Source organism: Colletotrichum scovillei (genome assembly GCF_011075155.1).
Source record: "Colletotrichum scovillei strain TJNH1 chromosome Unknown Contig00003, whole genome shotgun sequence".
NCBI classification, from domain to species: domain Eukaryota; kingdom Fungi; phylum Ascomycota; class Sordariomycetes; order Glomerellales; family Glomerellaceae; genus Colletotrichum; species Colletotrichum scovillei.
The window spans coordinates 185,896-208,434 of record NW_023336261.1 but is presented as its reverse complement, the minus strand read 5'-3'; the positions used below and the strand labels follow the sequence as shown (position 1 = coordinate 208,434).

The following is a 22,539-nucleotide window of genomic DNA, read 5'->3' as shown; positions in this document are numbered from 1 at the left end:
CCTTGACGTGGTCCTCCATCCGTCGAAGCTCACCTCGTTAAGGAGGGACAGGCGCAGAGTCTTCCTGCATGAGCCCGGTTACCTCCCGAACCAGGGCCCAAAGAGCCGGGATCAGTACGCCGGCATCGAGAAGCAAGGGTCCCGGTCTGCCAACCACATACGATCGTCGACAGACAACAGGCTGCTGCAATAGTCAAACGCCTACAGCCGGCCAAAACGCCACCCTGAATGGCAGTAAATCCGTGATCTTCCGCTCGATCCAGAATCCCGTGACTACCCTTGTCCAGGTAAACACTCGCCGAAATGGTACCTACCCCCCGGCCGTGGGAAAGCACCTGGAATCGTGGCGTTTTCCACGGGGGGCGATCCTACTGGGATACAAGCCAGGGTATGAGTGTTGATGCGCAAGTCGGTACCCGAGAGCAAAGGTGGTTCCAAATCGTTGACGATGAAAGTGGAACTTCGCAACATGGCGATGCGCGATCGAGCCCTAGTGGGTGTAATCCAAGCCATCCGTCTGCAGATGAGCACACGGGCTGTCCTGATCCCTGAGCTCACGCATAAATACAACCCATCCTGCCATCTACGCGCCGAAGATGTACCCGGGCCGTAGGCACCGCCCGAGAAGTACGATGATACCCTGCAGTTTGGTGGGGGACACTTCGAAAGAGGCTGAATTCTGACAGATTTGAACGGGGCTTAGTAGAATGAAGGAGGGTGCTCTTGACGTTCCATACCTAGATGGGACGCCCGTGGCTGTATGATCATCAGTGTTGACGGGGACGGCTCAGAAGCCGGCCCGGACAAATAAAGCGGCTTCGGATACGCACGATACCCAAAAGGCAAAGGGGACCTCATGTATGAGGCTCTTCTGGGTGAGATACTCGAGAGGGAACAGGACCATCAGTAGTCGAGAAGCACTTTCAACATCCCGTAACATCTCTCGAATGAAACCAAACCCTGTATCTGCGGGAGGAGCAGCCGAAATTCGACTTTGTACTTGAAGAGACCTTCCTCCCGTCAAACCGACGATGGCATGAGCCGTTGTCTATAGTCAATCACTCTTCTTTCATCATTCTTATCCCAACAATCAGTCCTCGTCACATTGGCTGTTTCCTGTTCGTCGAATACACCTCGCCTCGTGGCCGTTAATGTTTATTGCTTTACAAGCCTTCATCCTTATTTCCTGACTCCTGTGCTCGAGCATCCTCCTCCCTCTTCTGCCCTTGACATCTGCCACGAGTGACTGGACAGTTGCAACAGTCTGCTCATTGGCCATCGGCATCAAAGAGCAAAAACGTCTTCACCCCTGACGGCCAGCCACGAGAGAGAACTGGTTCATCTCGCCACCGCTCCCGCTGGTATCCGCCGATCACCCCCCATACCGCTTTTCTCCTGAACGCCATATACTGCTCTCGTAGACATACGTGGAAACAGCCAACGGGATCCCACACTTGCATCTTGCATCAACCGCTCTAAAGTTCTTCACTGACCGCCGAACACAATCACCCACAACCCTATCCTTCCTTCAACGCACATCCGGAAGACGACATCGTTGAATGCGAGTTGGAAACCCGAACTCGCACAGAAGACATTGATAGAACTTCCAGCAGAAGGAGCGGTGAGACGTTCGGCTTCCTTTCAGCTTCGCTTCCTCACCCAACCCGACGGTCCGTCTGTCTGACGAGCAGTCCCTTTCGTTCAAGATGTTTAAGGTCGCTGCCCCTTGGGGCTTCCATAGCTCGGACATCTTTGCCTTTGAGCAGGAGATGAAAGTCAGGGCACAGCAACGCTCCAACATCCGACGCCAGAGGAAGCTGTTCGCACGCAACAATCACAAGAATCCTTTCACCTTCAGATCCACCCAGCAACCGGGCGCCATGACGAGTGAGGATTGGTCTTTGGGCGTCATTCCAGACGGTATCCAAGACAGTTTCGAGGTGCGTTGGCTGTTGAATTATCTTCCTTCCCCTTTTCTTCCGTTCGCTCAACAATCAACACTCATCAACATCATCATCATCATAATCATCATCATGTGAGATGTGATCAAGAATATTGCTGACTTTCATCCTCTTGCCTTAGGCTCAACAGCTTCGGAACAGATACCTAGCTGGCACCGCGGGCAGCCCGTACGCTGACCCTGATCATGGCATCTTCTTTGCCAGAATGCAACGGCTTGATGGTTCTTTGAATGGCAGAAGACAAGTCATGGATCAAAGTCAAACGTGGCAGCCCTTTGGGGTGGCCGACACGACTGATGTCCAGTCCATGTTCGCCCCGATGCCGTACCAATACGATATCTCGCCTATTGATGGTCTTCCATTGTCGGCTTCCAACACCTTATGTCATGGCATGTCCACCTCCTCTCCTGTCTTCACGGCATCGGACCCGGGCACTAGTTTTGGCAGCTTCTCTTCTGCGGGTGCCCCTCCCACCTTGCTCGACTCCTCTTCCTTCAATTCGGCAGACGGCAGCACCATCATCACCAGCCCTTCAGACCAGTTCGAGTATGCCAACTCACCCTTCGCCTCTTCATCCATGGTACCTGAGGACTTCAACGGCATCAAGGCAGCTCCCCAATCACCGCCCCCTTTCTCCGAGCCAAACTCCATCCTCTTCTTCCCTACTCCACAGGAGCAGCTCGTCGAGCATCAGCAACAGGTGGAGAGCCAACAGGCGGCAATGAGCAGCCATGGTAGCTTTAGGGGGGTCAAAGATGAGCCGCCCACCCAACAGATCATGATGTCCAGACCCAGAAAAGAGCTCCCCGAGAAGCCACGCTCATCGCGAGCCGGTGATAGCAGTTCCACTTCATCACGTCGCAGAGCATCTCCGGTTCGCAAGCCTGTCCCTTCTACGCACAAGACTGAGCTCCGGCCAAAGCAGCCCAAGCCGTGTCCGGCCCAGCCTTCTACGCTTGACCTCGCAGAGCGTTCAGCCAAGGACGAATACCTGCTGAAGGCCAAGCAAGAGGGCCTGACGTACCGCGAGATCCGGGTCAAAGGAAACTTCAGCGAGGCTGAGTCGACTCTTCGTGGACGTTATCGCACTCTAACCAAGAGCAAGGAAGCACGGGTTCGGAAGCCTGAGTGGACGGATAAGGACGTGAGTTATTGCTTGCCATTCTTCCTTGTGATTTCTATTTCTTGGCGCCAGCTGACTTACAACTCGCAGGTTCATCTGCTCCAGAGAGCCGTCCGCAAGTTTGCCAAGGGTAGCGATCCCGCTTCCATCAAGATCCCCTGGAAGCAAGTCGCCGAATACATCCAGAGGAACGGTGGCTCCTATCTCTTTGGCAACGCCACTTGTCGCAAGAAATGGGACGAGCTCGTGATGGGTGCTTCGGGGCACCAGATGGGTGTATACGACGCGATGGAGTGATGAATTCGATTGCATTGAGTGTGTGGGTATAGACCGAGAAGGCACGGGGCGATGCGATCGGCTTTGATGCTTGGGGCAACGATGTGATGTGGACAGCGGATTAGTAATTTTTGACAAGTGACATGTCGATTGATGGTAGACCATCGGTGGTTGTATTCGTATGGAGATCTCGGTATCGAGTGGGATGCGGCTGACTTATCATGTTTGCTTTCTATTAGTTAGAGTCTTGCCGCTGGGCCAATGTTTGCTTGCATCGCATCTGCAATGTGTGTTTGCCCCCTCCTCCCTTTCTCCATGGACGTGCATGATGTATATGGTGCCTTCACAGCTTTTTTGTGTGGCTTCCGCCGCCATCCTTGGGAACGCCGATTTTCGATAAAACTTCGAGTAATTGGACGCCATCACCGTCGCCTCCTGACCTTAGCGCATCCCATTCGGCCTCGTTTTTGACCAAAGCCGTTCCCGCCAAGACGGTGCCGTTGAGAGCGAGGTTTCCTACGGCCGTACCGTCTTTGAAGATGGTCGCGCCCTCGGCAAGTCGTGGCAGTACCGCCAGCCGGTCGCTCGTCATGGCAAGGTTATAGCTGATGCGCGCGCCGCCATTCCCAGAGTCGTTCTCAGCGCCGACGTGAGATTCCACTGCATCAACCGCCAACTTGAAAAGTGATAGATAGATGCCGTGAAGCTCATCCGGGGTCATGCCTCGATGGATCGTCTCCGCAAAGGTTAAAAACGGCAGCCCGGAGACGTGCTGCGGGCCAAGCTGTTTCGCTAGCACATCCCATCGTGCGCCGTCGGGTAAACCGTCCATCATCCGCGCCACCGGAAGCAGCTGAATGTGCCGATGAGGCTGGCTTGCACCCGAGTGCGAGCCGCTGTTGAAGAAGGCATATAGCTCGCTGTTATGCCCCTGATGTTGTTCGCCGTACTGTCTGTAAGCCTCTATGCAAGAGTACGTTGCTGCCAAGTCGTCGCGCTCAAGGAGATCGGTCTGTTGCTTAAACTCCTTGGTGGCTAGAATGAAGTGCTCAGGAACAATGGCGAACTTGTTCAGCACCAAGTTGTGGCCCGACGACGATGGAATTTCGGCGATGAACAGCGGGCCCTTCTCGGGACTCTCAAAAGGATCAAAAGGCTTGCGTGGCTCATCGGTCTTCTTGGGCTTCTGGGCGACCGGCTTGTTCGCCAAGGCGGGGGAGAAGCGGAGTTGAAACTGCGTGGAAGAGTTAATCGAGTTCCAGTTGGAGTTCATGCGAGGGATGCGTGATGCAATGCAGACAGACTCACTGGGGTTGAGTTGGCGTTGAGCACTGTGACCTGAGTTGCATAGTAGGTCAGTTCGCCATTGGAGCGAGCCTTATTGAATGCCGCTTTGACAAGCTCCGGCAGATTGACCGGGGCCTTTATTGGAGACATTGGTCTATCCGGTACGGGTCAGAGGAACTGAAGTAAAGTGTGGTGTTGCTGTAACGTTGAGGATAAAGTGAAGAGGAAGACCAAGAGGATGAGGTCACTTTAGGAAGGGACGGGACGGGGAGCTACGGGCACCCCAGGAACCCCACCTCGGACCCCCACATTCACCTTCCTCACCTCTTTCACCGAGTATCTCACCGACCAAGGTCTACACCGAAAGAGCAGTAATCACGGCGGCACATTCATTTAGGAGAAAAGCAGCCTACGAATAGATCACAGAGTAGTCTGACCGTTTGATTCACGTCGGATCTGGGAACATTACGATTTACTCGCCGAGTCGAGATATCCATAGACCGGCCCGCGACTCGGGAACAATATCAGATTAATTTTCGAGTGGAATGTATTTTCTTGTATTATTTGGCAGTATTGCCTATTTTCGGTTTTCTTATACATGATATGCCGACTTGCCTATATACCAGGCAGACCAACGACTTGGCGGATAGCAGGAATGAATCGAGGGAGAACATAGACGCCATACAACGCGGTAAGAGCGGTAATAAGACCGGTGACCTGAGTTATACGTTAGCGATGTTGTACAAGGGCGAGAAATGCGGTACTGTACCTTTTCAAACCATGTGTGGAAGTAGATGGCAGTCATGAGCAGCATCCAGGAGCTCAGGGCGATAATGGCAGCGGCAAACTTGCCTCCCAAGCCCAAAGCATCACCAGGGACAGGCTCTCCCTTCAAACCCTGCGCCTCGACGGTTGCGGTCTTTGTAGCACCATCCGTCATGACAACGCTGCGTTCTTCTCTTCTTGAGCCTCTCCAGCGCATGACCACCCACCCGACCTCGGACAATAAGAAGCCGGTACCAAGAACCAGGAGGAAGACGTGTCCAGAGATGTCGTGACCGCCGCGCCAGCGTCCGCCAGATGCCTTACATGCGACCGCTGTGAAGACTTCCTTGGCATCTCCTTCACCCATCTCGACCTTTTCTTCAATAATCTCGCACTTTCCACCTGTCCAGCGGAAGCCTCGGTCAATGAGAGCCGGACCAAAGAACCATTGCGTGACGAAGAACCACCAAGTCGTGACCAGCGCCCATCGTAGAGTGCCCTGTACGCGCGCGGTTGCTTGCGCAGTCGCAGGGTGCGTGAGGATGAAGCCAAAGAAGGCGGCCGTGATCCAGAACCAGCCTCGCTTAACGAATATGACGTTGAACAGGTTCGACTTTCGCGCAAAGTACGACGGCGCGGAGTCTTGTACGTGGGCCTGGGCTGCGGGGTCGTATTCCGACGAGCGAACATCGGGGGAGAGAAGCGAGAAGACGGTACCGAAGAACAGTATGACAGGGAAAGCAGCCAGAACAATCGTTTCGATTGGAGTAGGCAGGTAGGGGCTGTTTCTCGTTGTCTTGAGGGGTGTTGAGGGCGGCGACGCCGTTGCACCGTTGAGGTCGTCAAGTGCCCGCCTGGTCTTGGACCGCAGGTTTGCTGCTGGTGGCGTGTCCATCGTGATGGTTTGGGGTGCGAGAGAGAGGAAGTTCGGAGTGTTTGTTATCGCATAAAGGGCAGAAGAAGCTGAGAACGGGCTGAATCGTGAGTGACGATGGTCTTCTTAAATCGGCGGGAGGAATGGCGCCAGAGCTTGGAATTGGGAGAAATCGATGCACAGAGTATGACGTTGCTGCCACATCAAGCGAGGTACCACGGTACCTACCGGAGAAAGGCAGTACGTACCCTCAGTGGGTCTCGGGGGCGGAACGCGGGCAGTCGGACACTGGGAAACGCCGACCGGCGAATCATCGCCTTTCCTTCTCGGTGAAGGTCACTCGCCGCCTCACACCGAGAGGCCAAGGTGAGGAATACAAGGTGAGGACACATTGCGAGAGAACTCGAAAGACACCAAAGGAAACAGAGAGGCAAGACGCGATGCTGAGATATGACTAGGTCATGACGCTTTGATTATTAGTCGGCTTCGTAGAAGCATCAAATTTTACAAATTCACAGTCACAGAGTCTACTTCAAGAACGAGATAACTTGGTTAAACTTTGTTTCGTTGAATGGTATCAAAATGCCCTAAAGGCAAAACAAGAATGTCAATCCCGCCGTAAAAACCCTCGTGTTCTCACGATCCACGGCCAAATCCCGTTTTCTAGAAACCGTAAACTCCCGTGATGCAAGTATGCCTCCTGCCAAATCCCATAGCATAAAAAAGGGGTGTGTTAAGAACATGCAGCGACGCACCACTGGGGCGGACGACTACATCTGGAAGAAAGTAAACACAGCCACGATCCTAGAAGCGAAGCTCGCGGACGTGCTCGCCAACAGGCTGGTGGTTGTGGTGATGGACATGGTGGCGGACGTGGTGGTCGGTAATTCCCTTGGGAATAGGGAAAGCTTCACCCGGAACGTAGGCATCCGTGTACTTTGGAGCGTACGGGATCGTTGCGACCACGTGCGGATAACGGCGCTCCTCTCGGGGCACAGTAACTCTCTTCTAAAGGGATCCAGCAACCGCCTCGACACTGTACCACTTGATGTTGGCCCTCTCCTAGAGGGGAGCCTGGAACATGGCCACAGTGGCGCAGAAGTTGTTGCGGTTGTCGGTGTCGAGCGCAGCGCCCTTGCCGTTGACCGTAACCATGTTGATGGCCGCCTTGGTGCTAAGACCAAAGAACTTGACATCCGAGTTCTCGAGAGAGACCATGTGGTCCTGGCAGTTGTTCTCACCAACGCAGACCTGGTCGTAGTTGTTGAAGAAGCTGTACAGGCCGGCACCGTAGATGAGAATGTCCTTGGAGTTGATGGCGCGGACACCCCAGGTACGGGCGCACTTGTCGCTCTGGCCAGTGCAGAAGGTCTCAAAGTTGGGGTCGAGGATGGCGTTGTTGACCGTGAAGGGCGTCTTGGCGTCGGGGTTACCCTGGAAGTAGGCCGTCTCGGTCTGGATGTGAGCCATGTAGACGTTGGAGGCGTTGTTGAACTGGTAGTTGTAGAGAACGCTGTGCTCGGAGGCGGTACCCCAGAACCAGGTGCCCTTGGTAGCCTCGCAGAGAACACCACGGCCGTTGTAGATGTTGATCTGGGCCTTGCGGTCGGGAAGATCGAGCTCGTGGTCGGCAACCCACCACCAGGTGTTCTCAAAGTAGCCAGAAGACTGGGCCGTCATGTGGGTGAGAAGGTAGGCACCGATGCACTCAGGGTTGGCGGTCGTGGTGACGTTGGGGTTCTTGGCGCACTTGTCGGACTGAAGCTGGGTTCCGGCACTGCCTCCAATGCGGAAGTGTACATCCCAGAGGCCAGCGGCGCCAGGGGTAGAGCCAGCAATGTTGTACTCCATGAGGATGGCACCAGCCTGGGGGCCTTGGGTCTGGACGATGATATCGCTCATCTCAAAGGTACCAACGTCGCCGGCCTTACCGATGCGAAGCATGACCTTGGGGTTGGCCTGGTCCTTGAACGCAGCACCGTTGGCCATGAGAAGAGGCCAGACCTCGCCGGTGATCTTGATGTCCTTGGGGACCTCGATCGTGTCGGAGATGATGTAGGCACCGTGGTCAAAGTAGACAATGTCGTTGGGGCCGGCCTTGTTGAACAGGGCCTGGATGGCAGCAGTATCATCACTCTTACCGTCACCCTTGCAGCCGTTGGCCTTGGCGCTGAGGAAAGAGCTGGCGGGGACATTGGCGTACTGAGGCTTGCTGCGGGTAACAACCTTGCCATCGGAAGCGAGAAGACCAGCGGGCTTGACAATAGCATCCTGGGCAGCCTGGACAGCCTTACCCTGACCGGCAGTGCCAGTGTAGGTCTTGCCCTGGACGAAGGATCCAATCTTTTGGTTACCGGCGAGCACGGTGGCCTTGGTGTCGACGATCTGGACGGCGGCGGGGACGTTGGAAGTCATGTCGACGTTGTCAAGGATCAAGCTACCGTTGGTGGACGAAGACGAAGGGTTGTAGGCAGTCAAGATGCCGACAGGAGTGTTGCTAATGACGCTGTCGAGCAGGAGAACGGAGCCGACGGTCTGCGCGCTGGCACCTCCGTTGGACATGTCGATGCCGACGCCGCAGTTGTTGATCTTGAGGTCCTGGAAGGTCCACAGCCAGTTCCAGTTCATGTAGACGGCAGTCTTGCAGTTGTTGAAGGTCATGTTACGAGTAGTGAACTGTTGCGAGCCCATGAAGGCACCGTACTTGCCTCCGTTGAAGGTCAGGTCGGTCATGAAACCTCCAGAGCCGTTGTCGATGAAGATACCCTGCTGGACGTTGGCGTCGCCACCATCGGTGCGCATGTTGAAGACGATGTTCTGGAGACTGGTAGCCTGGGCGACCTGCCAGTGAATGCCAGCACCGGAGGTGAAGGGCATGCCGGTCAGGTCAATGTTGAAGTTGCGGACAAGCTTCCAGAAGTCTAGGAAAAATTAGCAACTGGCCGTCTCAAAAGATATGGGACATCAAGCAAGCACTTACTGTTCTGGTTGGTATGGGCGTTGTTACCCTGGTCGTCGTACGGGTTGGCATCGATGACGGCCATACCGGTGAAGCTAGCAGCGGCCTTGATGGTGGGAAGCTGAGTGGCATCTCCAACCATGTGAGTGTAGTACTTCATGACAATCGGCTTGGAGACAACGTAGGTGCCAGCGGGGAAGTAGACGAGAGCGGGAGTGGTAGTCTGGGAGTCACAGCCAAAGCCGCAGCGGTTTCCCTCGTCCATAGCTGGTCTGGAGTTAGGACATTATTTCCTTTTGCTTCAAGAGAAGGAAATTACTTACCAGCCTGAATGGCGACAGTGTCGTCGGTAGAGCCATCACCCTTCGCGCCAAAATCCTTAACATTGCGGAAGATCTTATAGTTGGCGTCACCAAAGGCGGAGACACCACGGCGCTCAATCGAGGCAACCCAGAAGCCGGCCGCAGCGTCAGGAGTAGCGGCCTGGGGAGCCGGAGCAGGCGCGGGAGCTGCGAGGACGTCCGCCGAGAAGAGGCGCAAGGCCAGGACGGCGGCCGTAAAGACCGTAGAGAAACCCATTGCGAGGAAGCACAGCCAGCTGTTTGAGGTTCTCTTGTGTTTGGATGGTTGTAAGGAAGGTGAAGACTGAGAAGAAGGTTGGCAGTTAGCTCTCAGTCTCGACTGAAGTAAGTGGTGTTGAAGGTGTTGATGATGATGATGATGGAAGAAAATTCCAAACAAATCGCAACTTCGAGGGGATGTGGAAGAAGCTCGAGACTACTCGAGGGAAGTTGTGTAAAGAAAGGAAAGAGTGAAATATTTGTTTTCTTTGTACCAGGCTGGGGTGATGTGAAAAGTGTGGTAGGGCTTAGAAGCTGATGACCCTCGATATCGACATCACGAACCATCCACACCTTAAGTATGGAGGGCGCGTGAGTGTCAGTGACTAACTGACAATCGACTCGCACCGTCCCGCTCTCCACGAACAGCCTTGTTGTCAGTGACTAAAAGGGCTGCTGTGCATCACAAGCCTGGATCATGTCCTATTGTTCCCCCTTCAGACGAGACAAGGTCTCTCTCACTCGGCGAGCCCCCGTTCGACCCAGACTGGCCAGGACTCAGATGACAGGTCCCACGTCACGGCACTTCTTGTAGAAAGATACCGTTGCCACCAACCCAAGAAGCCAAGAGGAACTGATATTAAGAGCCGAGACAATAGGCCGGTGGCCCAGGAGGGTGTAGGGAAGAGGAAGACAAGCCACGGGACCGGTATCGAAGAGCAACGGCGTACAACACTCACCAGAGAAAGGTTGAAAAGTGACAACAGCGGATGACGGCCGATCGAGGCTCAGGTTTTTGGTGCAAAGAGTGACTTGGAACGAATCGAAACAGCAGAGTGTGGTATAATATCCCACCTCTTGGCTTCTGGATACACGCAACGAAAAGAAAGAACGTCGATGAGAGGACGAGGGTGTGAGGTCGAGACAACAGCAGGAGAAGGGAGGGACCACAAACGTAAAAGAGGTTGACGGCAACATGATCGTCTTATATTGACCTTACCTTTTGGGCAGTCCCCTGCCTCGCCGGACGATTTATCGCCATGGTGGCGGCGGCGGCAGTCGGACCTCTCCTCCTCCCAGTCTGAGGCAAAGCAGGGCCCTGGATCCCGGTTCACAACCCCCAAGAGCCGTCCGTCAAAGAAAGGTACGGATACTCAACGACTGGATCTCGGCCTTCTGGGCAGCCAAGCAGGACCAGTAGGGTTGTATGACCGGGCAAGGGAAACTGAATGATTGAGTGAGAAGGGGGGATATTGGACGTCCGTGGCCCGCCCGAGCTCGACAAAAAACCTAGCCAACAAGTACAACAGCTAACCTTAGTCTTTCCTTTCTTTACTACCACCCCTCGTCCAGCCGACTTGCCGCGCTGGAAAGGTAATCCTGGCAGAGCACAAAAATGCGATGAAACAAGGATCCAGAGGGGGGCGCTATTGGTTGGGAGGGGATATAGCTTCAAACAGAGCTAGGATGGGGGGGGTGGTACGCTGTGAGGTATTGCCAGCAGCAGACAGAGTAAGTCAAGCGACGTGCGCGCGGGCGAGGCGAGGCGAGAGAGAGAGAGTGAGGAAGAGAGTGAGAGTGACAGAAGTGAGAAGCATACGCAAGTAGTTCGGACGAAAAGGCCCTGTCCGGAGCAGTTCAGGGGGTTAGTCAATGCGATGCGACAGCCGCCCCTAGTCCAGTAGTCCGGGTTGGACCACCGGGCCCCCCTTCAACCTGGCGATCTGTCGACCTTGTTCTGGGTATATCCACCGTTGGTGGTGTTCTGGTGGTGAGAGGTTGATTGAATCGCATGCAGGAATAGGTAAACGGCCCAAGGTTTGGTTTCCCAAGGGACTGTCATGATCCCTGCACCGCCTCCGTTTCCCGCATGAAAATGATCTTTCGGGAGAGATCTGTCGGTCCTCGAGGCCTCGCCTTGGTGATGGGACGCAGGAACCTGACCACTTGGGCAGTCGATTCCAGGGGAAAGAAAGGAGACTCCACGTGCAGGGAGAACAAAGTAAGCGAAGGCGGAGGATCAGCCAGCCCGCCCCCAAGGAAACTGTAGACATGTCATCGAACGGCTCATCTACGAGCCATGCTGTGGCTGGAGGAAACAGAACGAAGGTCAGTCCAGTCTGTCAGAGAGAGGGAGTCAACTCTACTCCGAATCGGGCAGCTGACTGAACAGTCAAAGATGAAAAGAAGCAAGGTCAAAGACAACACGGAATAACTTGTCCTATAGTTGCAGAGAGGTCTTTGATCTCCGAGTACTGTATGCATTCTGTATGGCTCTTGGAGTTTACTCCCCCGTCTTGTTCCAATGCCTCGTGCACAAAGGGGCCAAGTACTGCTGTGTAATATTCCGTACCAATATCGGGGAGGGGGAACAAGACAAGACGCCGGCGGCTGTTCTCCCTATTTCGAAGTCCCCCCGTTCCCTTTTTTCGCCTCTTGCGCCCCTGGCTTGGCCACTTTGTGTTCTCTTCCCCACCAAAGCCGCCCCTCCACGGATGAGCAGCAGCAAGGATCATTTCACTTCCAAGAGCACACGCAACAGGGACAAGGGTATGTTCAAGAAGCAGCAGAAAAACAGCACTGTCACCAAAAGAAGCCGACATAGAGAGGCCGGGGTAGCTCAGGATCGGGCATAGCGCCGTTTCAAGCCCGTCCACCCTCCACCATCGGTAGACGCCTTCAGCGAGCACAGCAAGGGCTCGAAGAGAAATGGTTTGATGGGGTTCGCGTCACAGAGCTGGGCGCGTTGCGACCCGATCCCGCAGCGGCACTGGCTGTGGTTGTGCGTTGGTGGCCGTTGGTTGGATGGCAGTTGTTCCTGCGGGAGATGATGAGGACGGGGAGGGTCCAGATGGGCGAGGCGCTTGTGACTATGTCTTGACTCTTGGCCATGAATATCTCCCTCTCACCATTCATGTCCTACAATGTCATTTTACTGCGCTGACTAGACTCAGAATCTTGGACCGGTCCGTCTGTCTGGAACTCTTCTATGACGGCATCGAAGCGCTCACAAAGAGGTCTCCCATGAAATAGGTAGTCAGGTTCCTTGAAGTGGCTGGCCCTGGGCATTGACTCTGTACGACCTGTCAACTGAAGCCACGCCACCTACATGGCGTTCTGTAAGCTTGGGCTACCATCGGCCCCCTTCGAAGTTTCTCACCCGTGATGCTGCTCATTGTAACCTTGTGGTGAGATATAGTCACCCGGGTCGACTGTCTTCTCACCAGCGACTTGCCTATTTTTCTGCAGAATATTGAAAGCTACTGCACTACCACCCCGCAATACTCGATGCTCTCGGCCCTTCTCCAGAGCCAAGCGCTGTCACATGAGAAGACGTTGAGAAAAACAGTTACCTGCTCCGCTCGGCGCGTCACTTTCACTTTGAGAAGGTTATTGGATTGTGGGGAAAAACCATCGCTTCGAGCCTTGTGAGACCAGTCTCGTCCAAAAGGGATGCTGTTGAAAAAAAAACCTCATCTATTGCCGGGTTATAGTACCACTTCAACACCAGAACCGGCCCTCGGCACGCCAGTCGGAGGGGACATCCCGTCCATCGAGCTCCAAATGCCCCCAGGATCCATCTGACGATGCCGGCGGTTTGCATGCCCCTTGCAGGAGTCATGTCCGCTGTCAACTCGCCAGGACAGGCCCGGGAGAAGTACCTCTGCCGCATCGCTACCAAGACCGACTACGACTACGAGTTCTACGAGGACCGTCGATGACCAGACATCAGCTGCTGACAATAGCTCGTGCAGGAAACGACCCCAGTTGGACATCAGTGACTGGACCGCATGCAACCGCTGGATCGCCGTACCTGAGTACATCCATGCCTAATGCAACGTTGAAGCCTCGAGGACACATCACTTGCATCGCGTGCGCCCAGGCACTCGATATGCTTACTCTTGTTGAGTTGTCATGACCTTGCGGACCCAGTCTGAGTTCGTGGGCTTAGTTTCTGGAATTGCGGATCGCAGATACACTTTCGATTAGGCCTACCGAGACATATCCGCACCGCGTACTCACATACTGTAGATACGCGGCCTTAGTCTCTCTGTCCAGTCCTAGACTTTGAAGTATCGATTGATGCAGGAGTCTACACTGGTCCCAAACAAACGCAGCTTCACAACGTCCCATCTTTGCCAGTGCAGCTGTTTCGAAACGACGTCGATATTGCCTTTACTACTCTGAGTACACCAGCATCGCTTTGTGATTCACTCTTCCCTGGCTGTTCATGTACACGCAAAACTCTGAATCCTTCCCTGAGTGCTTTACCTAATAATACCGTGTGTGTTTGAAGAACACTGGTACTATTGATACTCAACCTCTCTATTCTCACCAGCCCCGCCAGAGTCATGTCCTCTTCACGGGCCGTCAACGCTTGATCGTCCCGCGCGCACTCTATCTGCGCATCGATGATCCTATTCCTAGCCGCTTGACGTGTCCGCCGCCTGCGCCTTGGTCCCCCCCCCCCAATTTCCCCCATGGAAAAAACAGCGAGCATAGCAGAAACTGACATCTGCAACTCACGAGTACCAAAATACAAGCGACTTGGCAACTCTTGTCGGCGCCCCCTTTTAGACCTTTAGCTGCATGTCACTAGAGGCAGCGTTAGCACAAACCAGGACCACCATGTGCCGCTTGCCGCTACACCACATCTCGTCCCCAGTATTTCTGACGGAAATTAACCTTCATGCGTGAAGGCTAAAGGGACGGTTCTGGGCCCAGAAAGTTCAGAAACTTCTCCCTTCTCCCCCCAAAGGAGACATAAACGGTTCGCGACAGCCCCTACTACTAGAGACCTGCCTCCGCCTGGCTTGGCTTTGGGTTCATTTAGAGCGTTGCTCAATACGCAATATCATCTCTAAACCGGGTACATCCCAAAATAAGATCTACGACTGCCGCCTCTAGCCTCCTTTCCGTGGAGCACTTACTGCTCGTTCTCGCGGTCAGGTGGCGTTGACCATGTTCCCTCCTGTCCACATGGCCTGGGCACACCTTGTGAGTGTTCTACATACATACAGACCATTGCAACGTGTGGTGGACTTTCTCTCGCGAATCGAATCGTGGAGTCGTGAGACCTGGGGTGAACCCCAATCTCTCCCCCCCTCGAATCCCATCCACCCCATGTCCTCGTGGCAGTTTTGCGCCCTCGTCCACCTCATCCTAGTGTGTCGTGACCCTTTTCTTCCTCGCAGATCCTCCGCGTCGGTCGGTAGCGCAGATCATCCCCATGGGACACTCGAACAAGTCTAATTTCCCCCATCAGCGTCAAAGCCTCGTGGTCTAAGCCGGCTCCTCTACGGCGTCATTTTATTCTGCAGAGCCTGCAGAGCGGTGATTTCTTGAGGCGCTGGCGGCCTTGATGTATTGGAGGAGACAAATCTGGAGAGGGAATCCGGGGTTTTCTTTACTTGGCATGCGGGAGATTCATCCAAGGCAATTCAATCCACTGAATGAGACCGAAGCGCCTCCGGGGCCACCGTTCGATCCGGGGGTCGAACAAAAATACCTCCCTGCCTAACGCTTCGGCGGCATCTACACTCCGGCGGCAGGCATCGTGAGATGAAGACAAGGCTAGGCAACATGAGACGAACACACGTAGATGAAGTTCCTCACAACAAGGCTCAAGTCCTCTGCTGCCCATCCGGCCCGACCGAGCAGCGTCGCATCCGGCATCATCACGGCGGCTCTTGTGAATGTGCAATGCCCAATATATTTGTGTTCTCCTCTGCCTCTACTCCGTCCCTTGCCCCCAGCCTCTAACCCACTCAAACCTGATGTCTGGGGCCGTGGATGCTGAGGGGAAATGGGGTCCGGGGAAGGACAGAAGTGGAAGGTCGGTTCGTGATACTCGACTTTTGTTCTGGAACGACCCCTGCTCTTCGGCCCAATTTCAGCTTCCATCTTGACATCTTGGAGGATCTTGGAACCAATGCCTCTCGCTCGAATAGGGCCCGAAACAACTGCCCAAGACAATTTGCGGATAACGCAGCTGAAACTGATACTTTTTCTTGTGTGTTCTTTCACACATGTGATTGTTTTCACGATACATGGCAGAGGCATGTGGGAAGCCACCAAGTATTTGGCCGATGGTTCTTTTAACCTCGGTGTTCGCGAGACAGCTACACACGATGTTTGAGCTCTGCCACTTTGCCGTCCACAAACCGACCCATCTTCACACTCGTCATGATGCTGGCGTGTGTACAAGACAGGGAGATGGGAGAGCAGCCCAGAGCCTCAATCTGGTGACCCAGCTATCAAAGACATATTTCTCGTTTGAACTACTCTACTTTTCTGTGCTTCTGGCAGCTGGATGCTCCCAAGTCGTACGAGTCTCAGTGCTCCCCTCGCCACCGTCTGCTAGTATCGATATGATGAACAACATCCCACCTGCGACTAGATGATACTACTTCTGAGCAGCATCATCGTCGCGCCCTTCCAACCCTTTTGTCAAATCGCCAGCTTCAAGTGAACCATGTCGGCGGCCAACTACATCAGCAACTCCAGATTCACCGCTCAGATACACCCCCGAACCTCAAGCACGCAGACAGCCGCCTCGCGGATACCGGAAGGCACGGTCCGTGATCTGTCCAACCCGTCAGTTGCCCTCTGACCGCGACCTCCTCCGTGTGTCAGGTCCGCATTAGGCTGATCTCAATCATCCAGTTTTCCCACCAACGTGCTCTCGGACCGTGGACGGGACGTGGGCAAGCTCAAGATGAGATTTGATCCCGGGCCCGAGTCCGAAGAAGAGACGCACTGAGTCCTAATAATCTTCTTGGACTCTGGACCGGGGCAGCTTCTTGAGGCCGCAGGTATGGAGCCAAGCTTGTAGAAGAGCCTCAACGTCGACATCTGCTTCGCATGCGCATGTTTTGATGCTGATCGTCATTGTAACCGGACACCCATTGCATCTATACCTCACTCGCATCTAGAAGCATGCTACACCACGGAATTCTCACGGGGTCTACATCTGCAGCGGACAACATAAGAAACAAGCATCACAATCCGGTCGAACAGGACATGGAACATCAAGAACGGTAATGTAGCACAGCAGTCGAAATCTCCATCCAAATGTCCATCTCCATCCCAATTCCAGGGGACGCGTAGCACAGATTCATCCCTTCTCACCACACCGATAATCAACCCAAGACGCGCGGTAACCACCCACCCGGCTGACAAAAAAAAGCGCACACCTTAAAGCTGAACACCGAGAATATACTTCTCTAGGCAGGCTTCTAATAGCAATCCTATACCATATAATAAAGACAAAATTATACAAAAATAATCAGAAAATAGCTTACTATTCATTTCTGATGTTGAAATTTTGGTATAATTTTAAACCTCATATAGGCGTCGTTGTCATCTTAGGTGTGCGCTTTTTTCTGTCACCCGGGTGCCACCGCACCACACACTCTCGAAACAAGGGAAACGAAGCCATGCAGAGTCGCAAACCAGGCCGACCGACCGCCCATCAGATAAAAAGACCCTTTCGAGTCGAAACGAAACGGAACGTCTGATCTTGCTTGCACCCGTTCTGAAACCCGAATGGACCAGCAGGTATATTGCCACACCGGCCGCCGCTTTGATGGGAACGAGGCTCACCCCCGTCCCACCGATTTTTGCCGCCTCGTTGGCCCATTGACTTTTCTTTGTCTGGAATGAAACGGTCGTTTTCTCCGCATTCTATACCATGAACCCGTCGTCTCATAGCATGACAATAAAGCATGGCAGATCAGTGGCAAAAGTGTCACTTCAAAACTCCCCCATCTTCGCAGGACGTCGGAAAAATGGACCAGGCAGGCCGCATTTGGTGAACACCCACGGACAAATAAGTGATGGCGAAACAGAGTCTATAATGCTTCTATCCAGTAGCCGTCTATGCAACAAAGCCCAGGATGCCATGCAAAACGAAAGAAACAAAGTCCGGTCCCAATGTTTGAACGGATCCCAACCCGAACGAAAAGAAACCAAATCTTGACCAGACACCCGCAATCCCAATGCAAGTGGATGAGTATCCATCATCATCCGATACGCCTCCGTGAGGGTTCTGTTCTTTCCAGAAATCGCCTCATCTCTTTTGTTTTCGTATACCGTCTACTACGCCGGATCGCCACCGAGTCGTGATGGCCGAGAAAAAAAGATGAAGAAGAAAAGTCGTCAGTGAGGGCGGTCCAGCCTTGCCGCTCTCGGTATTAGGGTATTATGTAGGTTGTATGCGTCTTTCGTGCCCTCTATATGTATCCGCCCTCTATCTCGCAGGTACCGCCGCTGCTCTCAAGTGCCTCGATGCCGGCGACGTCGGCACCAAAATCCATGATGAGGATCTTGGGATCCTGTCCGGTGCTGACGATTCGCCGATAGTCGCTCTTCGCGCTCAGCACCCAACTAGCGTGCCATCGTGGGAAGTCGAGCAACTGGCGACCAGTCTCCATGTCAAAGACCTTAATGTCAGTGTCGTAGCTGCCGCTGACAAGACGCCCGCTGACCGAGTCGATATGCAGGCTGCGCACGAGGTTATCGTGGGCCTTCATCTCGCGAAGACACTCGCCCGTGTTAGCGTCCCAAATGCGAATGACTTTGTCATTGCCAGCCGAGGCGACGTAGCGGCCGTCTTCGGAGAACTGAGAACACGCCAGGCCCTTGGTGTGACCCTGGAACTCTCGAATGTTTTTGCCAGTGTCAATGTTCCAGAGCTTGACGCGGAAGTCGCCCGAACAAGAGACAATGGTATTGCCGCGCATCTGGACGGCATTCACTGGACCGGAATGCCCTCGAAGCTGACGGAGGAGAGTGCCGGTCGCTCGGTCCCAAACGCAGATGCTAATGTCCTTGCTGCACGTGATGATGTGCTTGTCATCAAAAGCGAGATCCAATACGGCGGCAGTGTGATGCTGAAGACGGCGGATTGGTCTGTAGCCCGAGCGAACGTTGTACACAATGCAGCTCGCGTCGGACGAACCGGTGACGAGCATGCGATCATCGTATTGCAGACAAAGAATCGATGCCTTGTGGTGAGTGGGAAAGGAGACCATGGCAGGCATCGAAGGATTCGCCCGCTGGTTATCAGGGAGAGTTGCATAATGGACCGGCTGTCCTTCGTCATCGAGAAGCAGAGAGACGTCGTTGACGACCTCGGGCGGGCCGATGACCAGACGACACTCGAATGTCCGCATGTCCCAGACTCGAATGGTCTTGTCGCGAGAACCGGTGATGATCTTCGTTCTATGCAAATGTTAGTTGACCAGGCTCGCACGAAGGAAACCTTGATACTCACTCGTCAAACTGAAGGCAGTAGATACTGTCCAGGTGCCCATTCAGATAGACGGGCTTGGCCTTGCCCTCCTTCCATCGCTGGTCGAGCTCCTCCTTGGCCTTGTAGATCTGCTTCCAGTTCACGTCTGGGTTGATGGGCGGGACGCCCTGTCCTGTGCCAGGTTGAACGGGGAGACTGGTAGCGTAGGTTCCAGTTTTCTCGCGCAAGAATGACTCTCTCCAGACGTGTTGGTTCTTGACCATCTGCTGCCATTCCCGCGAAACTCTGCTCGCAGCGCCAAGAGCCGTGGCATCCAAATGAGCGAGAACCTGGATCGCCAACTCAACAGGGAGCTGCGCAATAAAGTTGATTCGGCTGATGTTGGCGTCCTGGATCTCCACCTCCACATCGACGTCCGACTCAGCGCCAGTGACAGTAATGCCGATGCCGCTCTCGCGATCAGTGAAGTCATCGGAGGAAGCGCGAAGCCATTTGTTTTGGAAAGCCTGGTTTGAGGCAGCGGCAGAAGCCTTGGCAGCGGCGCCTGTGTGGAAAGGGATGACGGGCGGCGCGCTTCCGCTTCCAGGGAGTGGCAGGCAGGGAAAGCAGTGATCAGACGCGGAGGCATCGCTTTGTGAGTCGGGGCCATGGGACGTCTTGGAGTGTCGGAAGCTCGTTGCCTGGCGAAGGCGGTGCCAGTGGGAGTTGGCGTGAGCAGTGCCGGGACGGGCGTAATGCTGAGGCTCCTCCAAGCCATGAGCACCCCCGATCGAATGTCTCTTGTGATGGTGAACAATGCCCTTCAACGATATGGACGCCCTACGGAACATGCCCTTGATGCTGCCATTGGTATTGCCGCCGTTGCCTCCCGCGGGTGTTCCGTGACCGTGCTTCTCAGTGTTCTCGTTGCTAGGGCCGGCGTGGCTTCGAGATCGCTCGAGGGAGAGTTCTTCGAGATGGCTCGACAGTTCGGGTTCGATGTGGAAGATGGAGGATTTGCGGCGCCATGGAAGGGAGAGACTCATGCTACGAAGGCGATGTTGCTGGAAAGAAGGTCTGGCGTTGGCGTTCCCATCAAAAGCATCTTCCTGAATGGCGGAAGTGGAGGGCTCGTCGTAGATAGCCTCCTGGGCCGGAGCCCAATCGGAGAAGTTTTGGATGCGTGCAGACATGCTGTAGATGCGTACGTCGACGTTGGCGGCAGTCGCCCAGAGACCAGGTAGAATCAGAGCTCGAGTTGTATCTTCTCTAGCTGGCCTTGCAGGCGGGACGACAAGGAAGGATCCGGGGACGTGGAAGAGAAAGGGGAGGTCGAAACGGATTCGTGGGGAAGCGAACACAGCACGAATACCTAGGGATCATCACATGGTCAGTGGGAGGCTTGAAGGGTTTAAAGGGAATAGATAAGAGAGGGAAATAGGTAGGTGGTTCGAGGAAGTACGGAGGGTCCTGTCTCGGTTCCATACCTTGAGTCCTAGCTTCTTCTCCCTTTTTTGCTTCTTTTCCCCCTTCCTAAACCTGACTCTATCTGGCGCGCCGGGAAGTTGTACACTCGCAGGACGGGAATGTCTCGGACTTCCCAGCTAAAGGCTTGGAGCCACTGCAGGGTGGACAATGGGTGGATTAGCAGGTGGCGGCCAGTAAGGAGACGGTTGGGCGGAAGTTTTTGGAGATTTTCGGGCGTGGTTCAAAGATATTGAGACAGAGAGCGAGATGGGCTGCAGCAGCCGTGGACGGGGTTGAGTTGCAGTGCAGGCGGAGGGCGGCAGTGGAAAGCTGAACCACGGAAGTCGGCCGGTGGCTCCTGGGGCTCTTTGGGGACTGAAAGGCAGGGCGAGCAAGCCGCGAAAGGAAGAGTTGGTGAGGGTCCTGGGGACGGTTTGTTTGGGGGTTGCTGGAGACGACCTATTCAGGCCTAGGGGCTTCGAAATGTCAGGGTCGAAGGGTGTTCGTCCCCCCCGGCTGGCCCTTTTTCTCTATGGATTTTCAAGGGTCCGTCCTCCTTGGGTGCTGGGAAGAGGGATCGGCTTCCTGGGGTTACCGGATCGGGGCTGGATTCGTCTGCGGGAAATAGGGTGGTGGACACACTACCGGGCAGAACGCGCCGCCACCCAGGGAGTCTTTCCGTGTTAGATTTCTTTTCGAAGTTCGGATAGAGGTGGAAGATGAGGGTGAGGACGGTGACGGTAACACGGAGACAGAGATTAATGGAGGAGATCCAAGTTGGCAGATAGGTCCGATGACCTTGGAGCAGTTGGGCAGAGGCGTAAGTTAGGTATTCTCGTGCGGTGCCTAATGGGCAAGTGAGCATCTGCCCGTCGAGCTGTGGGTGCCGTGGTGCCCTGTGGTGTCCTGGTGTGTGCCCGGGTGTGGGAGCGCGAGTCAATAAAGAAAGGGAAAGAAAAAAGTAAAAGGCGACAGTGCAGATCCCCAGCCAAGTGCGAGCCTCGGGTTTGTGTGGTGATTGGCGGCGACTAGTCTTTTGTTGTTGTTGGGCGAGGGTTTCGAGTAATGTTGATGTACGGTAAATCTCAAGCTGGCGATGGGAAGGGCACAGAAAAGTCCCGGTCCTTTCCCTCTGGTACTGGAAGGTACCGAGTGCGGTACGTTCTTGTACTTGTGTCCAGGTATTTCTTGGGTCTCGGGGAACGGGAAAGCCGCCTCTGCAAGATTCACCAACTTAGGCATTACACTCCCCCAGTTAGGTACTTTACTGTTTCTCAGATCTGTGAGAGGTCAATACGAAACAAGTTGACGGCCGTTGAAAAGAACAACAATGGAAGCCAGATCGTGAGGTTGGCGCTGACAGGTGGGAGAATGGTGCGTAGAATGAGAAGAAGAGATGGAAACCAGAAGCCGGCAAGTATTCGTAAGTATACACACCCATAAGAACGAGAAAGGATGAAAGACGGCCTGGCCGATAGATAGGTACCGTATGGGCTTACCACTGTCAGGCTTCACCTCAATTTCCTGTGGAGGTACTAGTGCTGGCGAGAAGAAAGGTAGGTAGTTGGACGTGCGCCACGCCTGTTGCAGATTGCACGGGGTAGCCCGGGGAACTGAGTCGTCTTTGTGCGATCCAGATTGTTCTGTATGCTTTGGTAGGGAGTCGTAGGTGTGTTCAAATGATCAGACAGTGGGAGTTGATCCCGGTGGACGAAAAGGAAGCACAGCAGGAGAAGGTATCCCGTGACAATTCAACATCATGTGGGCATCGGATGATAGAGGACTCAGGAGTGACCGCGATACTTGAAGCCAGCGTGCCATGACAAGAATACCGACTCTCCCACATCAACATGCGCCGTTGTTGCTGTTGACTTTCATCACACAGCGTCGCAATGTTTACATTCCAAAAGGGACGAGCCATGATCGAAATCCCGAACCGCCGCCTCATCTCGTAAGGTTGGCTGCAACCACAATGAAATTGCAGCGTGGCAGGCCTCGCGGGCGCCGTGGTGGGTGTACCGTACGGTGTATC

General features: G+C 54.3%; 5 protein-coding genes across 5 annotated transcripts; 1 reads left to right on the top strand and 4 right to left on the bottom strand.

Moving 5' to 3' along the window:
• Positions 1-1,384: 1,384 nt before the first annotated feature.
• HER10_EVM0011184 (uncharacterized protein) lies at positions 1,385-3,381 on the top strand (the record flags this gene model as incomplete). The annotated part of the gene is made up of 3 exons (XM_035480622.1): positions 1,385-1,940; positions 2,083-3,105; positions 3,175-3,381. The coding sequence occupies exons 1-3, from the start codon at positions 1,707-1,709 to the stop codon at positions 3,379-3,381; spliced, it is 1,464 nt and encodes a 487-aa protein (XP_035336552.1). The 5' UTR covers positions 1,385-1,706.
• On the bottom strand, positions 3,074-4,846 carry HER10_EVM0002469 (inositol phospholipid synthesis protein Scs3p). Its single transcript, XM_035472178.1, has 2 exons — positions 4,669-4,846; positions 3,074-4,594 (listed from the first exon to the last, which is right to left on the bottom strand). The coding sequence occupies exons 1-2, from the start codon at positions 4,795-4,797 to the stop codon at positions 3,704-3,706; spliced, it is 1,020 nt and encodes a 339-aa protein (XP_035335749.1). The 5' UTR covers positions 4,798-4,846; the 3' UTR covers positions 3,074-3,703.
• A 330-nt stretch (positions 4,847-5,176) lies between these two features.
• On the bottom strand, positions 5,177-6,452 carry HER10_EVM0008124 (inositol phospholipid synthesis protein Scs3p). The gene is made up of 2 exons (XM_035477657.1): positions 5,417-6,452; positions 5,177-5,364 (listed from the first exon to the last, which is right to left on the bottom strand). The coding sequence occupies exons 1-2, from the start codon at positions 6,305-6,307 to the stop codon at positions 5,263-5,265; spliced, it is 993 nt and encodes a 330-aa protein (XP_035336281.1). The 5' UTR covers positions 6,308-6,452; the 3' UTR covers positions 5,177-5,262.
• A 446-nt stretch (positions 6,453-6,898) lies between these two features.
• HER10_EVM0000854 (glucan 1,3-beta-glucosidase) lies at positions 6,899-11,428 on the bottom strand. The gene is made up of 4 exons (XM_035470621.1): positions 10,806-11,428; positions 9,569-9,890; positions 9,267-9,512; positions 6,899-9,207 (listed from the first exon to the last, which is right to left on the bottom strand). The coding sequence occupies exons 1-4, from the start codon at positions 10,845-10,847 to the stop codon at positions 7,349-7,351; spliced, it is 2,469 nt and encodes an 822-aa protein (XP_035335596.1). The 5' UTR covers positions 10,848-11,428; the 3' UTR covers positions 6,899-7,348.
• Positions 11,429-17,705: 6,277 nt separating this feature from the next.
• Positions 17,706-22,159, bottom strand: HER10_EVM0002620 (WD repeat domain-containing protein). Its single transcript, XM_035472326.1, has 2 exons — positions 19,083-22,159; positions 17,706-19,030 (listed from the first exon to the last, which is right to left on the bottom strand). Exons 1-2 carry the CDS (start codon positions 20,231-20,233, stop codon positions 18,040-18,042), a joined length of 2,142 nt encoding a protein of 713 aa, XP_035335766.1. The 5' UTR covers positions 20,234-22,159; the 3' UTR covers positions 17,706-18,039.
• Positions 22,160-22,539: the final 380 nt, after the last annotated feature.